A 19,669-nucleotide genomic window follows, 5' to 3' on the forward strand; every position below is an offset into this window, starting at 1 on the left:
TGAAGCTAGCAATTTTATATTTGAAATGCATGTGTATCTCATGGAGCTGCACATTTTGAGTGGTAAAGGGTCAAGGTCAAGGTCATCCTACAAGTCAAACGTCATATAGGGGGACATTGTGTTTCACAAACACATCTTGTTTGTATGTTGCAATATTCTTTTCAGAGTTATCCACTCTTACACTTTGGCAATCAATTAAACAAAATTCCACATGATTATTTTTATCTCTGTTTGTGATCAATTAGAAGCAGCAAACAACAACATTTTTAGATTAAGTTCACTAGTACTGAAGTGCCACCTGATTTTAAAAGAGCCAACGCATGGGTATTTGTCATCTTCTATCACGGCTCTTGTTTTATTGCATGCTTTTAATACTTTGTAGTGCATAATAAATAGTAATATTGAGAGAAATATTTTAAAAGACATAAAGGAGAAAAATTTATGATTCTAAGTCATGTTAACATTGATTTTTGTGAGCGCTTAAAGCACATCTTATTTGTCCATTTAACATTTTGCAGACAGAAACTTTTTTTAGGTGCTTTCATTAATTTAGGGAAACGTCAGAAGTTATAAAGAAAGGTCAACATTTACAAGTTGAATAAAAATATTTAACAGTATATTGTGTGTGTTTTTTGCCTTAATCCAGTTAATTTATTAATTTTGCTAGATCATATTAAAATTAAATGTCTCATATATGATGTAACATGTCATCACTCAGGGACAGGAAGTATTGTTGCCACGGTGAAGATTCCAGCCAGACGTGAGCCTCACATAATGGGCAAGCCAGGTACGGCCATGTTTGATATGCTGCACGAGGTCCATGGGCTGCAAGCAGAGAAAACCATCATGGTTGGAGACAGGTGAAATTTATTAAGAAATATACGAGTTGCGGTCTGAGAAAAATGAGCATGTGCGTAAAGTGTCGTCCATGATTAGCCTGTGCAGTCCGAACAGGCTTATCAGGGACGACACTTTCTGCTTTTATGACATTTTTTCGTTGAAATGAAGTCTCTTCGTAGCAAAAATTCAATTAATGCGGAAAGTGTGTCCCTGATTAGCCTGTGAGAACTGCACAGGCTAATCTGGGATGACACTTTATGCACATGCATTAAGCCCAGTTTTCTCAGAACGCGACTTATAATTACATTTGTTTTTGTTTGTTTGATACCAAACAATAAGGATCATGGCTTCATTACTGGCCTGGATATTTATCAATCTCACCTTGACTATACAGGTCTTTCTCTCTCTAGGTCTTATTCAGGTAGGATAGTTGTAAATGACTTCATAAATATGGGCATTACACACATGTAAACCAGCTTCCTAATAAATTCTCAACTGTGTTTCAAAATTGTCACATAGGATCAAAAACTACGTCACTCAGTTTAATTAGACCAAACAAAAATTGAACAGTCATGAGGCTACATTTATTTCCAGAATATTTCCAGAAAAAATGGGTCGCATGGTAAAAAAACAATTGTTTAGATTGTCAAAAAAGAAAAAAATTGTGTGAATATTGTAGCTTCTCTTAACTTGCTGAAATATCATTACAATTGGTCAAACATGTGTCCCACTTGTATCTTGGGCAAGGTAAAAGTGGGTTATATGAGGTGAACATCTTAAACAAGCTTGTGAACACTCTAGAAGCAACATTAATCGACAAATCTCCATGATTGGCCAATGTTCAGAACGCTTTTCTCAACATTACCTCAGACAAGTTAGAACCTATGTCACTTTAATCAAAAACTTGGTCACAAATTCAGTTATGAAAAAGCTTGTGGACACTAGAAGTCAAGTTTTATTGCAAATCTCCAAGAAAACTTGGTCAGAACATTTGCTCCAATGATATCCTGGCTGAGTTTAGAACTGGGTCACTTGGGGCCTAACATGTGTGTCATGAGATGAAGAAATAACACTTGTTTAGCTCACCTGATTGCTCAGGTGAGCTTTAGTGACCGGTCTTTGTCAATCATATGTCCGTCCGTCTGTTAACATTTGCTTGTAAACACTCTAGAGGCCACATTTCTTGTCCCATCTTCATGAAACTTGGTCAGAAGCTTTGTCTCAATGAAATCTCGGCCGAATTCGAAACTGGGTTGTGCCGGGTCAAAAACTAGGTCACTAGGTCAAAAAAAAGAAAAACCTTGTAAACACTGTAGAAGTCACATTTCATGCCCAATCTTCATGTAACTTTGTCAAAATGTTTGTTTTAATGATATCTTGGTTGAGTTCAAAAGTGGTTCTGATCCGTTGAAAACCATGGCCGCCAGTGGGCGGGGCAATTTTCCTAATTTGGCTATAGAGAAACCTTGTAAACACTCTAGAAGTCACAATTTTTGCCCAATCATCATGTAAGTTGATCAAAACATTGGTTCAATTGATGTCTCGGACGAGTTCGAAAATGGTCGATATCGGTGAAAAAACATGCCCGCCAGTGGGCGGGGCATTTTTCTCTATATGTATTTAGTGGCAGTTTTCCCTATTTGGCTATAGAGAAACCTTGTAAACACTCTAGAAGGCACAATTTTTGCCCAATTATCATGAAAGTTGGCCAAAACATTTTATTGATATCTCGGACGAGTTTGAAAATGGTTTATAAGAACGGCGGGTTCACTGGTTATTTTCTGCAAAAATACTGGATTTCATATCCAATTGGAAGGCATAGTTATGAGCACGTGAGAAAATCCTGAACACTCATTGGTGCACTAATTGTTTCTGCAAAAACTGCGTAAGTCAATTTTTCCAACTTTTCAAAAAACATTTTTTAAATATTTTTTGAAGTCTTAAAATATTTTAATTAAGATAGTCTTAGTCAAAATGGGCATACTTTTTATTTTTGAAAATATAAAAGCCTGTAGTTGTCATTTTAATTCTAAAAAAATGGACTTACGCAGTTTTTTCTTTAATATTTGGTTCCTTTCTTAGACTATCTAAATTATTATATTTAAAAAAAAAAATTTGCCTATTGAAAAGTTGTAAAAATTTACTTACGGAGTTTTCGAAGAACAGCGATAGTGAAAACATGTGAACATAGTAGAAGTCACATTTTTGGCCCAATTTTCATGAAATTTGCTCAGAACATTTGTTTCCTTGATACGAGAGTTGAGTTAAAAAATGGTTCCGGTCAGTTGAATAACATGGCTACTAGGAGGGGGGAAGTTTTCTCATTATGCCCCCCCCCCTTTCGATGATAACTCAAGAGCGCTTTTGCAAAGGATCATGAAACTTCATAGGTACATGGATCATGACTCGCAGATGACCCCTATTGATTTTCAGGTCACTAGGTCAAAGGTCACAGTGACTCGAAATAGTAAAATGGTTTCCGGATGATAACTCAAGAACACTTATGCCTAGGATCATGAAACTTCATAGATACATTGATCATGACTCGCAGATGAACCCTATTGATTTTCAGGTCACTAGGTCAAAGGTCAAGGTAACGGTGACCCAAAGCAGTAAAATGGTTTCCGGATGATAACTCAAGAACGCTTATGCCTAGGATCATGAAACTTCATAGATACATTGATCATGACTCGCAGATAACCCCTATTGATTTTGAGGTCACTAGGTCAAAGGTCAAGGTCACGATGACCCAAAATAGTAAAAAGGTTTCCGGATTATACCTAACTCAAGAACGCTTAGGCCTAGGATCATGAAACTTCATAGGTACATTGATCATAACTCGTAGATGACCCCTATTGATTTTCAGGTCACTAGGTCAAAGGTCAAGGTCATGATTACCCGAAATAGTAAAATGGTTTCCAGATGATAACTCAAGAACGCTTAGGCCTAGGATCATGAAACTTCATAGGTACATTGATCATGACTCATAGATGACCCCTATTAATTATCAGGTCACTAGATCAAAGGTCAAGGTCACGGTGACCTGAAATAGTAAAATGGTTTACAGATGATAACTCAAGAACGCTTATGGCTAGGATCATGAAACTTCATAGGTACATTGATCATGACTCGAAGATGACCCCTATTGATTTTCAGGTCACTGGGTCAAAGGTCAAGGTCACGTTGATCGAAATAATAAAATGGTTTCTGGATGATAACTCAAGAACGCTTATGCCTAGGATCATGAAAAGTCATAGGTACAATGATCATGACTCGCAGATGACCCCTATAGATTTTCAGGTCACTGGGTCAAAGGTCAAGGTCATGGTGACCTGAAATAATAAAATGGTTTCCGGATGATAACTCAAGAACGATTATGCCTAGGTTCATGAAACTTCATAGGTACATTGATCATGACTGGCAGATGACCCCTATTGATTATCAGGTCACTGGCTCAAAGGTCAAGGTCACAGTGCCAAAAAACGTATTCAACAATGGCTGTCAAGGTCACGGTGACTCAACTTAGAAAAATAGTTTCCGGATGATAACTTAAGAATGCTTACGCCAAGGATCATGAAATTTCATAGGTACATTGATCATGTTTCGCAGATGAAATAATGATGAAACTTGACCAGTTTGTTTGTCTTGACAATATCTAGGTCAAGTTTGACATTTGGTAAAGATTGAATGAACCGACTCCTCTCAGGTGAGCGAACTAGGGCCATCTTGGCCCTCTTGTTAGAACATTTGCGCCAATCAAAATTCGGCAGATTAGAAACAGGCAACCTGAGCTTGAAACTGGGCCTTTTGGGGTCAAAATGGAGGTAATTTGGTTGAATTTAAAAAATAGCATGTAAACAGTCCTGAACCCTTATTTAGTGCACAAATTTCATTAAATTTGGTCAGAAGATTTGTTTCCAATTATATTTGGTTGGGTAATAAAACAAGATCACTATTGACATTCTTGAAAAAAGGTTCTTGAACTTGTCATGAACAGCTCTTGAATTTTCTAGCAGGGGTATTTATCTAGTTTAAAAAAAAAGAGTGTTGGTTGTTAAAAAACATGGAAGCCAGGTGTGAGGGCAATTTTTTCCTGTCTTTTTTTTAATCTTGTGAACAGTACTTGCTCAAAACTACAGAATCCTGATAGTGCCATCTATAAAATTGCCCTTCTTTCATCAAGAGCGTTACACAATACACCAAGCAATACATTTTGCATGATACTCAAAGCAATGCACAATATTTTGCACAATACTTAAAGCGAAACACGATATTTTGGGTGACAAACAAAGTGACACATGCAAGAATGTACCACGAACTATTGCCCTTGTGTTGGAAGTCAAAATGGCGATATATTGTGGTAAATATCGCGCAAAATATCCTGTGTTGCCCTTTGAATGTGAGACACAATATTTTGCGCGATACTCAGTGACGCACGCTATTTTGCGCCACACACAAAGCAACGTGCAAAATAATAACAGAAAGCGACACGCAATATTTACCATGATATATAGCCTTTTGGGCTTCCTACACAAGGGCGATATTTCGTGGTACATTCTTGCACATGGCTTCGTGTACCATCAAGCAAAATATCGCGCATTGCGCAAAAATAGCATGTATCGCTTCATGTGTCGTGTTCCGCCCTTTATGAAAGAAAGGCGAGATTATAGATGGCACTATCCGGATCCGTACAGAACAGTACTGTTGATTAGTAATCTACAAGTATTTTATTGAGAATGATTTACATTTTGCTTTTTTTTCAGTTTGAAGACTGATATCGCAATGGGTGTTAACTGCGGTATTAAGTCGATGCTGGTTTTGACAGGTGGGCTTTCATGTTATTTATGGCATGGTTTTTATTTGTAACATACTTATTTAGAGCTGTTCTCATTGTCAGCACATTTAAGACATTTGCCTTTTATGACCATTGTCCATAAAAACTTCCCATACTATTTTAGAACAGATATGTATACATCAATTCCACATGTCTTTTTATGCCCCTCCTTCGAAGAAGAGGGGGTATATTGTTTTGCACATGTCGGTCCGTCGGTCGGTCCATCCGTCCACCAGATGGTTTCGGGATGATAACTCAAGAACGCTTAGGCCTAGGATCATGCAACTTCATAGGTACATTGATCATGACTGGCAGATGACCCCTATCGATTTTCAGGTCACTAGGTCAAAGGTCAAGGTCACAGTGACTCGAAACAGTTAAACGGTTTCCGGATGATAACTCAAGAATGCTTAAGCCTAGGATCATGAAACTTCATAGGTACATTGATCATTACTGGCAGATGACCCCTATTGAATTTCAGGTCACTAGGTCAAAGGTCAAGGTCACACTGACTTGAAACAGTAAAATGGTTTCCGGATGATAACTCAAGAACGCTTACGCCTAGTATCATGAAACTTCATAGGAACATTGATCATAACTGGCAGATGACCCCCATTGATTTTCAGGTCACCAGGTTAAAGGTAAAGGTCACAGTGACTCGAATCAATAAAATGGTTTCCGGATGATAACTCAAGAATGCTTATGGCTAGGATCATGAAACTTCATAGGTACATTGATAATGACTGGCAGATGACCCCTATAGATTTTCAGGTCACTAGGTCAAAGGTCAAGGTCACAGTGACTTGAAATAGTTTAATGGTTTCCGGATGATAACTCAAGAATGCTTATGCCTAGGATCATGAAACTTCATAGGTACATTGATCATGACCAGCAGGTGACCCCTATTAATTTTCAGGTCACTAGGTCAAAGGTCAAGGTCATAGTGACTTTAAGCAGTAAAATGGTTTCCTGATGATAACTCAAGAATAATAAGGCTTAGGATCATCAAACTTCATAGGTACATTGATCAGGACTGGCAGATGACCCCTATTGATTTTCAGGTCACTAGGTAAAAGGTCAAGGTCACAGTGACAAAAAAACGTATTCACACAATGGCTGCCACTACAACTGACCATATGAAGGCATGCATGTTTTACAAACAGCCCTTGTTTGTTCAGCATTTACCCATCATAGCTGTTCTTTTTCTTGTCCGTTAAAGTACTTACCAATCAGAGCTTTATCTATGTTTCAACATCTTTCTCTAACATAAACCTCATGAGCTATCTGTACCATAGTGTTGTCCTTTATATTAAATCTACATAGCCCCTTTGAGACAGTGTTCCATTTAAGGGGCCGTCCAAAAGATTTTGGCATGTATTGAAGCTTGTCATTAAATGCTTTATATTGATTAATTTTAACAGTTGAACTAAAAATCTCCAGTAAAAAAACAAGAATACAATTAAAAAAAAGTAACCCTCAACAGGGCTCGAACCACTGACCCCTGGAGACCTGGAGTAATAAGTCTCCAGCCTAGACCACTCGACCATCCATGCTGATGCTTAGAGCGGATGTATTTATAGTTGTTGGCGTAGCGAATCCTTAATGACGTAGTACAGGTCATTCACAATCTGAGGCTATTAATAGATTCGGGAAAACAACGCAATAGTATAAGGTTACACTTGTTGATATTCTCAATTTATTAAACGTTGAACATGAGTTCAGGGATACAACGAAAATGCTTCATAATCGTTAAAACCGAAAATTAAATACAATTAAATATACCGTAATTACTCTATGTTTTCGGACACTCTAAGTTTTCGGACACCCCTTTTTTTAGCAAAAATAATTATTTTTCGTGACTCTTAATTTTCGGACACACGAGTTTTCGTCCATAATTAATGTCTCTAAGTTTTCAGACAGTATATTTCACAGCGCTATTTTACACAATTTCTATCCTGTTTTTGATATCTCATGACACTTCGATCATGGGGTTTTAAAACCAGATTAACATCATAAAACATGGCAGGTGCATGCCTGAGGGCAACGGACCATTACATTTGCGTAATTGGGTAAATAACCTTGTAAACCGGTATTAAACAATGGTTTCGCCCGATAGCATAAGGGTTATGACAATTGCCAGGGGTAGCGCCAATTAACAGTTAAATTATCTATCGCAATGGTACTACCACTTCTCAGTTAAATAACTGTGACAAATACTAAACGCTTCAAAGTGTGATGCACCCTTTTGCAAGTTTTACGAAGAATGGAAGGTGTTATATAACAACTATTGGAAAGGAACAAACAAAGAATTCATAGTTTGAATTTTTTATTGCGTTAATTACAGGTTCATACTAGCGAGTATCGGTACATCACATGCTTATCTTTGAACTCGTTGGTCAAAGTACAACCTTGTAGTAACTTTCTGTCAAATAAATTAAGCATTTAAAATTATTTAAAATGCATAGCAAACATGTATAACTGTAATTTATACTTTACAGCATGGTATTTTACAAGCGCGTGCTATTACCGGTAGTCGTTGATACAATTGAAGCTATTTTCGGACACTTCAATTTTCGACTCTAAGTTTTCGGACACCTGTATTTTGTGAATATTTTGCGTATCTAAGTTTTCGGACACGAAAAAAAATAATTATTTTTAAGTGTCCGAAAACATAGAGTAATTACGGTAACAAAAATTATCTGTTTCGTAACCTAGTTCATGATTCTACAGCGGGATTAAATTTGATATTTCTGGGAAACGTTCTTTTGTTCTCAACAGATAGTGGCCATCTATTGTATTTACGGGTGCTAACAACACAATAGTAGAAGGTTAAACTTGTTTATATTCACAGTTCTCAATTTATAAAAGTAAAACATGAGTTCACCAATTTCTACAGGTATACTACAGACAACCTCATAAATGCTTCATACTCGCTAAAACCGAATATTAAAAAAAAACTACATATAACAAGAAATATCTTTTAAAAAGGTAGTCGGCGTAAATGCTGACTTTGAAATAAAGTTTGCAATTTACGTTTCTTCATAAATAAATGAAAAACAAAAGGTATTGTGTGTGTTTTTTCACTTGCAAGTCGCATATTCACCGCATTAAATGTGTGTTATCATTGTCAAACCACACATTAGTGTAAGTAGATAAAAATTATACTACGGGAGTGCACATCATATGTGTCCTCACATACCTTATTATGAGTATATTTCTTCACTATCGAAATATATCGTATGTTAATATTTGATTTAAATGCAGTTTTCTTTCGACACATTTACAACACACTTTCATAGCAGCGTCATGCGAAAATGGGTCGTATGGTTATGTATGCGCAAAAAATTTCCTGCTTTGTTATAATATAGAATCGCAATCTTTGATCTCAAATTTTACCATGACCGAGCGATAAGCCAATATATCAATATACATGACTGGAAAGGTGGTTTCATAAGCTAACAAAAAACTACATAAGAAAAAATTCTCTACGTTGTAACTCAAAATAATTACCTTAGAGCATATTCACTGTGTTGACAGCTACCGGCACTGCCATCTTGAAGGCAAACACCATGCCCTACCATTGAGACTGGCAACCACCAACATACAAAGAAATACACAAATCAGGCCTTTTGCCCTGTCATTTACACATGTACCTTTAAACTGACACCAAAACTTATATTTTGAAATGCATTTTTAAAATCGTGTGCACCATGACCTGCATCATATGTGCTTAGTAGCAAACTGACTGCATGTAACCCCCCCCCAAAAAAAAAACAACAAAACATTCCACTTCCTTTTTGGGGTATGTAACCTTATGTGATTCGGCCAGCTTATCTTAAACCTAGCATTTGCACAGTCTGGTCAGAGGCGATGCTGTTCGCTATAAAATCACTCAATGTGTTATGGTCTTATTATGAATCTCCTGACCAGAGATGCGCAGGCTGAGTGGAGTATATAAATGATGTGCGCATATGGAATAACACCCATTTTTGCACGACGAGGGTCATTAAAAATCTAATTGCGAATTGCATATGGCACATTTTAGCACAATGCTTTTCGATACAAAATTGAATTCAAAACAGCAAACTTGTAAATACGGGCAACCTGTCCAGGCGTTTAGGAACAATTTCCAGCATGCTGACCGAGTATGGCAAACAATGTGGTTGGATAATTAAACGATTTTCCTCTTAACATGCCACTATACTATTTCGGTAATGTTTGTTTTCTCATCTTGAAAGCAAAACTGTGTTTATCGTAGTCAATTATATATTCCCTGGACAATTTAGTTAACAGGGCTGTTGTTATGACTACCATATTCGTGAGTAAAAAGTATTGCTCGCAGATTTATATCATCAATAATCTTATTGTATATTTTGAATTTGTATATGGTGTCAAAAATCAAAAGTTTTTTTACAGGGAATTTTCATCATGAAATTATATTCGTTGTGAGATCGGTAATAGGTATTCCAGCAATATTCATTTAATATTAGGGTGATTGCAAATTGTCTTTATATTCAGTTCATATCACAATGTTCATCATACTTTCTATGCTTTCAGAGCGTCTAAAAAGGGCCGTGTTGTTGTTATTTTGTCTAAGTTATCTCTATGAAATAAATAGGATGATAAAAAGTGCACAAAAATCTCGAACCGTGCGTTATGACACACTCTTTATAAATTTGAATGGCGTGTGTTCATTTCAAACTTGCGATTAATTTTGAAAAATGAGTTGCGTCTTAAATTATGCAGTAGCGAACAACTTCAGTGCCTTCAGCCCTTTGATTTACCTATATAAGCAATCCTCGTAGTATCCCAAAATAAAACGACAACAACAGAACTGTCCAAATTATTCAATCGTTTCGCGTTGCACGGCGCTTTATAATTTTCAGGTTTTCAAATCATCAAAAGATGCATATAATATATATTTAAGAGCATGGTCAATGGTCAGTATTTCTATTTCCTCAACAATATCATAACTAAAACGAAAATTTGCCAGTCTGAAACAACTTTTTTTTTTTTTGTCAATTTACCAAACGTAAAATCTGTTGGACGGCCCCTTTAAATAAACAATTAAATATGTTATTTGTTGCCTTTTCTCCTTTTTGTATTTAAAAACTAATTATCAGTTAGGAGCCTTCTTTTTATATTCATAACGTATTCATAGTAATCCAGTATGTTATTGTCTTACCTTAATAAACTAGTTTGCATCTGAACAATAATGGTTATACCGTGCAGGCGTTTTGGTTTATTTTATAACCATTAATTTATTAGGTCATGTCCTGTAAATCTCCAAACCTTACCTTTTGCCTCAAAATTCAGTTTAAAAATTGTAATTTGTGGTTAAAATTTCAAAAGTTTGTAAAGAGTTTCAAAAATGACTGTTGAAAATGAATCAAACATTTTCATGTTTTGTTTTTATAAGAAACATTGTTGATGCATGCAGTGTTTATCAGATTTTAGCAATCAATCAATTATAATGTTCCCCCAAAAAGGCAAATTTATACCAAAAAAATATCAATTTCACGCTTTTAAGTCATATACCGAAAATTGTGAAAAAGGTCGGACAGCTGTTTTATGTATGCTATAACTTATTCGTACATAATCCATTTGTGTCGGAGTATAATACAACACATTCAAACAAACAAACAAACGCTGATTTATGTTTGCAGGAGTTGATGACCTCCGGCGCGTGGAGGAAAATCAGAATTCGGACGACCCCCATTGTCGCCAAGTAGTGCCGGACTACTATATAGACTCTTTTGCTACGCTAGGGGAATATATATAGGTGTCATTTTGTTGTTATACTTTGATGTTTGTGTATACCACATTCTTATGATATCTAGACATTAAAGTTGCTCTTCCTTTTTAGCTCACCTGAGCACAACGTGCTCATGGTGAGCTTTTGTGATCGCTTTATTTCGGACGAGTTTGAAAATGGTCCAGATCGGTGAAAAAACATTGCCGCCAGGTGGCGGGGCAGTTTTCCTTATATGGCTATAGTAAAACCTTGTTAACACATTTATCGTCCAATCTTCATGAAATTTGGTCGGAAGAATGGTCCCATTGATATCTTGGATGAGTTTGAAAATGGTTACGTTTGCTTGAAAAACATGGCTGCCAAGGGGCGGGGCATTTTTCCTTATATGGCTATATATGGCTATAGTAAAACCTTGTGAACACTCTAGAGGCCACATTTATTGTCCAATCTTCATGAAATTTGGTCAGAAGATTGGTCTCAATGATATATTGGATGAGTTCGAAAATGGTTACCTTTGCTTGAAAAACATGGCTGTCAAGGGGCGGGGCATTTTTCCTTATATGGCTATATTATGGCTAATGTAAAATCTTGTTAACACTCTAGAGGCCACATTTATTGTCCGATCTTCATGAAACTTGGTCAGAAGATTCACCACAATAATATCTTGGACAAGTTCAAAAATGATGCTGGTTGGTTGAAAAACATGGCTGCCAGGGGGCGGGGCATTTTTCCTTATATGGCTATAGTAAAACCTTGTTAACACTCTAGAGGCCACATTTATTTTCCGATCTTCATGAAACTTGGTCAGAAGATTTTTCCTACTGATATCTTGGATGAGTTCAAAAATGATTTCGGTTGCTTAAAAAACATTGCCACCAGGGGGCTGGGCATTTTTCCTTATTTGGCTATATATCATGCTTTAATAAAACCTTTTTAACACTCTGGAGGCCACATTTATTGTCCGATCATCATAAAACTTGGTCAGATGATTTGTCCCAATGATATCTTGGATGAATTCGAAAATGGTTCCGGTTGATGGAAAAACATGGCCGCAAAAGGGGGCGTGGCATTTTTCCTTATATAGCTATAGTTAAACCTTGTTAACACTCTAGAAGCCATATTTATTGTACGATCATCATGAAACTTTGTCAGAAGATTTGTCCCAATGATATTTTGGACATGTTCGAAAGTGGTTCCAGTTGCTGGAAAAACATGGCCACCAGTGGGCGGGGCATTTTTCCTTATATGGGCTTATGAATCTTCATGAAACTTTGTCAGTATATTTGTTTAGATGATATCTTGGATGTGTATGAAAATGGTTCTGGTCTGTTAAAAAACGTGGCTGCCAGGGTGTTCACTAGTCATGAAAGTTGGTAAAAACATTGTTCTAATGACATCTTGGGCTGCACAGAACAGGTCAGTTCCTTTGAATCTCAGGTGAGCAACTTTTGGACCTTTCAGGCCCTCTTGTTGGATATTTTTATTTATTGGTATTGTTTATAAATGATCTTTGTTGTTGATATGGTATTTTATGTAAATTTTATATCAAAATGGATATATACTTACTAAGAAACAATGCGTTTTGTCGTTCGTAGTGGTTTTATGTTGCTGAGAAATTCATAAAGCGACAATAATGTTCCTTTGTCTCTTTGTCCAATGCTGATTGCTAAAACTTGGATGCCTTTTTAGCTCACCTGAGCACAACGTGCTCATGGTTAGCTTTTGTGATTGCCTTTTGTCTGTCGTCCTTCGTACGTTGTCCGTTGTGCGACGTCAACATTGCCTTGTTCACTCTCTAGAGGCCACATTTATTGTCCAATCTTCATGAAATTTGGTGAGAAGATTGGTTTCAATGATATCTTGGATGAGTTCGAAAATTGTTACGTTTGCTTGAAACACATGGCTGCCAAGGGGCTGGGCATATTTCCTTATATGGCTATAGTAAAACCTTGTTAACACTCTAGAGGCCACATTTATTGTCCAATCTTGATGAAATTTGGTCAGAAGATTTGTCTTAATGATATCTTGGATGAGTTCGAAAATGGTTACGTTTGCTTGAATAACATGGCCGCCAAGGGGCGGGGCATTTTTCCTTATATGGCTATATAAGGCTATAGTAAAATCTTGTTAACACTCTAGAGGCCACATTTATAGTCCTATCTTCATGAAACTCGGTCAGCATATACATCCCAATAATATCTTGGACGAGTTCAAAAATGATGCCGGTTGGTTGAAAAACATGGCCACCACAGGGGCGGGGCTATTCTCCTTATATGGCTTTAGTAAAACCTTGTTAACACTCTACAGGTCACATTAATTTTCCGATCATCATGAAACTTGGTCAGAAAATTTGTCCCAATGATATCTTGGATGAGTTTGAAAATGGTTTTGGTTGCTTTAAAAACATGGCCACCACTAAATACAATATTGAACAAAGTTCTTTGTTACACAATGGGGCCGTTTTGACCAACTTAAAAACTGTCTTTGGGGCCGTTTTGACCAAAGTGGGGCCGTTTTTACTATTTTTGACTAGTGGCCGTTTTGACTGGGGCCGTTTTGACCAGCTCCCGGAAAATCAGTCCCGCTTCTAGATGCCGATGACAAAAAGCGTATTAAAATGCATAACATGTATTTGGAATACAACAAATAATGAAAACTTTAACTTCGTAGAACATTTGGCTTCTTTAAAAATTCAACATTTAGGTTGTTGTCGTTCAACCCGTTGCTCGTTTTAAATCGTCAGATATTTGATCACAGCGCTTTTAAACAATAGTTGACAAAGCTCAAACATCGGTGGTGTAATGTCGAAGTGTCATGTTTGCTCCATCATCCAGCTAGCACCCCGCTTCGGTTCTGGGTAAAACTGCTTTTGATTTTAATGATCGATGCCTTTCAAAGCATCGCGATTTCACGAATTGTCAATGATTTATGTCACGAATTTATAGACTGTTGGATCTCATTTCGTAATCGGGTACAATTGAACTCAATGGAACATGTTTTATCACTCTTTTTAATGACATGTTCTATTGTGTTGCTCATGACATCACGATTATGTTGATATTGATATCGATTAGTTTACTTTGGGTATTATAAAGATTGTCATAGTTTTACAGATCAATATAAACGATAATTCGTGATATTTTCCCCAAATGTATAGATATTGTGGCTCGATTTGTCGGCTCGGGTACTACTTAAATGTACCCCGGGTATTCTTAAGTATACTTAAATGTAACCCGGGTACGAACAATATTTATTAATCATACGATTAAAAACATAACAATGCTATCACCCGCGTAACGTAGTTAGGACTTTTGCTGGAATAGCCATGTACGTCTTTCCTTCTGTTTTTTCCGTAGATATAAACTTTGCTTGAAGTCATTCTATACTTTTCAACATACAACATTCAAACTTGCGGCCATTGTTTCGCGTGATATGATGCTGTACATGTGGGATTTTGTTGCGTCCTACGTTTAAAATTAGATAAGTTACGCCTCTTTGTCAACTAAGACATTCTATAAGATCATGATTATTATTAGTATACACTGTCAGCAAAATACAATTTCTGAAAACGCATAATCCTAATGTGTTTATTTGGTATATATAGGATCTGGCACGAGCTGTCAAATCATATCATATTTTATTAAACGAGTTCAGGAATTCTGTAAGTAAGCGAGCCTTTAGCGAGCTAACTAACGAAATTCCTGGACGAGTTTATCTACGCAAACATAATGATAAATACCGGATGTTGTTTACATTTCGTGACGTAATTTGACGTTGAAACGTCATTTCAGCAAAATAACAAAATTCGATTGGTCAATCGAACGAAAATAAGCCATGGAAAACGCTTAAAAAGTGTATTATATACCTGTTTAATGCTTTTAACAAAATACAGGTTGTATCAATCGTTGAAATAAAACATCCCGTATTACGCTACTCGCTGTATCCAATTCCGTATTACCATACTAGCCGGACTACTTCGACCCATTTAATGACGTCACATTACACGCATCGAAAATAGAACTATTTTATATTACGAAATATTACACCTCAGAGATATTGGTCCTTCTATATCTATATGACCGGTTTCAGTCTATAAAATGCGATAAAGGAACCTGATAATATATGGACCGGTCACTATTTTTTGTATATGGACCGTTCGGGGTTACACACCACTAAATTTGCACTGTTTTAATGTAAAATGACGTCATTTTTTAACGAAATGACGTCATTATTCCTGCAAAATTCTTAATTTTATCGCTTTTAGATCTAAACAAAAAAAAAATCGTACAACACTGTACAATGGTAAAGGGGAAACTCTTCGGTGTAATATAAGAAATAGTAAACTCCACTTCGGTCCCAATGGCATTATAGTGACCAGCCAGGAAGCCACAAACTGTATATGGACCTCAGCCTACGGCTTCGGTCCATATACGGTTTGTGGCTGCCTGGCTGGTCACTATAATGACAGGAACCTCAGTGGAGTTTACTATTTCTTAAATATATTACGTAGTACATCGTGTGACGTCATTTCTGTGACAAAACACAATTGTTTTATCTAAACTCTGTAAGGACATGTCGGACGTGGTGTTTTTTAACAGTAAACTATGTGTTAAAAACGTATTTTGGCGTGTGTGTTTATCATGCTTAAATGCATATTTCGATAGGAATACAATACATAGTTTGGTTTAAACTAAGTAGCTCTATCGATAAAGACATGAAAGATAGAAGTGTAAGTGCATATCGTTTAAACGTTTTTGTTATAAAAATCGGATGAAAGTTGTCAACTTAATTGTTATAAAAATTGGATTAACGATGGAATTAAGGAAACCGTGTCGGAAACCTGTGTTTTCCCGGTTCGAATGTTTACACGTTAATTTACATAAACTGTATTCATACGCGTCTTAAATAAACTATGGCGTACTGTTTTAGTCTAGTTGCAATAATCCAACTCCCAGCTATTGCCCCTACGTATGTACTCATAAAAGCTCAGAGCATTCAAGAAGAACTACGTTTTAGTCATTGTTTTTTCAGTTTTGTTAAAGTAAAAATAACATTTGTTAACTGTTTTCGTTAGTTGTTGTATATAATAAAAGGAATATTACGCTAGTCAATTGTTCCAAGAGTTTGTATCACTCTCGTGGCTTGTGACAATTGTTAATAGTTTTATTTTATCGTTCGTCAAAAAGTTGTAATTCTGTTACTCTTGTATCTTCAATGCAATTGAGTAATTAAATAGTAATTAAATTGAATGCGTTTTAATTCCCTTTTATTATTGTTTAATTTGAGTTACAATGCTATGACGTTAAATTTTATTTACACTTAAATGTATTATGAATATTGCTGGGCCAAGTGTGAGGTTGAGCGCTCTATAACCAGGTTTAAACCCCCAATGCTTTGCATTGACCGTTCCAAGGCGGTGACCCCAGCTTTATTTATTTTTTGTGTTTATGTTGGTTTGTATTGTGCTGTATTGTGCTGTTTTGTACTGTTTGGGCAATCGGTCACTTGCCTTAAATAAAGGACCAACTAATTGTTTTTAATGAAAATTCAATACTGCTCCAGCAGCTGGAGTTTCACTTCTTTATATTGCATTGCACAACAGTTTGATGTGTGCTGCGTGAATGCAGTAGCGTGTATCCCCGTACATATCTTCGATGTTGTTATATTTTCAGCCTTCAGAGGCTGGTAGCGGTATTGTGTTTTTATTATTTTTTAAGAAACCTTGTTTAAGACCTTTCTTATACTTAGATTCTTATACATTCTCTGTACTTATAAAGTAAACGTGTATGTTCATCAATTGAGAGTTCTGCAGGTTATACTGAATTTTTACAGACCATTATCTGACAAGCTGCCTCTTACTCTTTTATGTATGTTGACTTGGCAATGTGTATTAATGCGATTATAAGATTGGTGGTTTCGCCAAATAAATAACCTATGGACAGATTGATTACAAAAAACCCGAAAGTTGTTCTCTCACCATTGAGAATTCCGATTACACGTAGTATTCATTTGCCGTTAAATTATAGACAATTACTTTTTTCTAAACCTATAGTCAAATTAAGTTTACTTCGAACATCTTTCATTGGAGGTACAATGCGGCTGGGTTCTAGTTCGCAGCGTAATTTAGCTCAATGTAATCGGTATCCTACAATAAATAAGTGCAACTCCAGGAAGTGTTTATGTTGCAAGTTTTTAAATATGTCCTCTTTTATTCTTTCATCGGTTAATAACCGCAAATTTTCAGTTAATATTAAATCCGATGTCTCATGAAATTCTATGCATGTGGTTTATGTTATTACTTGAAATGTACCCTGTTGTGGTGCGCAATACGTTGGGCAGACGGGTAGATCACTTAAAACACGTTTTAGGGAACATTTATTTTAAATTAAAAATAACAATAAATTGTATAACTTCATTTACCCGCACTTTAATAAAACAGGTCATAGCGTAACAAATATTTCAATTCAACCTGTGGAGCAACTTATTTTTAATAATAGTACTTTAAGTCAGTGCCAATTAAAAGCAAGGTGCATGTCAGAATTTGAATGGATTAAACGTTTGCAATCAGCTTACCCACTTGGATTAAATGATAATATTCTAAATGTTGGAACAATTTCTAAAAATAAATCGATTAATTCATTTTCTCTGTTTAGTAAACGTCTAAGAAATAAACGTTCACATGGCATTAGGAAAAATGGTAACTTAAGGCGTAAATTTAAACGTCTGCTTTCTTTAAATGACTGCTACACAGTATTACAAAATGGGGGTAAACATAAATTACTAAGTGCACTTTGCTCTCTTTCTGTTTCTTCGTTGGCGCATATTGATAAGGAATGTAAACTTATTTTACTTCAATCTGACCCTCTATATGAATGTGCTTGTATTATTGAATCTTTCACTGACTACTATCTTAAACCTTTTATTGAAAATGTGCTTAACAAAACAAGAAATCGTATCAAAATTGAGTTTTGTAACAAAGGTCTTGATTTAATTGACCTTCCTACAATATTCAATGATAAAAATGTACGTCGGTTGATTCCCCCTTATTTCCGCAATACTGAATCACCACTTATTTGCTACAAATATAGTAAACCTGTAAGAAGTATCGTTTTTAATTATAATTCTATTTCCACAGATATAAATGTAATAAGAAATTATCCTACATTATGTGACTGTACTAGTTCTAAATATATATATGGTCCAGTTGGACATGTTAATACTGGGGACCTTAATTTCATTCAAAATAAAAACCTTAGAAATTTGCTACGCAGAGGCCCTAAGTACAGACTGCCTATTCCTGTTGATTTTGATGACTGCATTAAGAATATCGTAACATCCTTACATGATTATTGCACTAAATGGTGCAGGAAGGAAAATGCTGAAATTACTGCACTCAATGATTGGAAAACAAAAATATTTAATATGGCCATGAATAAAATATGTTTTTATGATACACATCCTTTGGCCCTACCACATTCACCTAAATTTAATAAACAAAATCTCTGTAAATTGCTTGAAGACTTAAAATCTAAATTCGTCTTAGTTCCTGCTGATAAGGCTGCTAATAATGTTATCATAATATGACGAGTGTTTTATGTTCAAACTATTTCACAAGAACGTTCACAAACTACATCATATTGTGAGTACAATAAGCAACCTAATGAAATTATTACCGACCATATTGCCCAATGCATAAAGTTAAATGTAATAGTCAATATTACTGACAATAAATTGCCATCACTTTACTGGATACCTAAATTACATAAGACGCCATATAAAAGTCGTTTTATCGCTAATTCAGTGTCTTGTACCACCAAACAATTATCAGTGTATCTTACATCTGTATTGAGTGCTATTAGATATCATATAGCTAAATTTTGTAATAAAGTTTATGAAAATAGTAATATTAACCTATTTTGGTCAATAAAAAACACCTTGGAAGTTATTGATAAAATTGAAAATAAAAAAAATATGGTGTCACAGGTAAGTACTTATGATTTTTCGACACTATATACAACGCTTCCTCACGCTTTAATAAAATCCAAACTTGTTTCTTTGATTGAAAAAACTTTTGCTAGAGAGAAATGTTTGTATCTAGCTTTAAACACTAAAACAGCTTTTTTTACTAATCAGATATTAGATAATTACATCATTTGGACTGGTCTTGACTTTTGTGCAGCACTTACTTTTCTTTTGGATAACTTGTTTGTTGAATTTAATGGTAAAATATTTAAACAAAT

General features: G+C 35.7%; 1 protein-coding gene across 2 annotated transcripts in view; it reads left to right on the top strand.

Annotated features, from left to right (window-relative positions):
• The window catches only part of LOC127852752 (glycerol-3-phosphate phosphatase-like), a 51,095-nt gene extending 38,090 nt beyond the window's left edge, over positions 1 to 13,005 (top strand). For both annotated transcript variants that reach the window (XM_052386712.1, XM_052386713.1), the window contains 3 exons: positions 719 to 860; positions 5,604 to 5,665; positions 11,341 to 13,005. In XM_052386712.1, coding sequence (XP_052242672.1) covers positions 719 to 860; positions 5,604 to 5,665; positions 11,341 to 11,456 — 320 coding nt within the window. In that variant the 3' untranslated portion in view covers positions 11,457 to 13,005. The remainder of the gene's footprint in view (positions 1 to 718; positions 861 to 5,603; positions 5,666 to 11,340) is intronic.
• Positions 13,006 to 19,669: the final 6,664 nt, after the last annotated feature.

This window comes from Dreissena polymorpha, chromosome 12 (genome assembly GCF_020536995.1).
Source record: "Dreissena polymorpha isolate Duluth1 chromosome 12, UMN_Dpol_1.0, whole genome shotgun sequence".
Classification (NCBI taxonomy): domain Eukaryota; kingdom Metazoa; phylum Mollusca; class Bivalvia; order Myida; family Dreissenidae; genus Dreissena; species Dreissena polymorpha.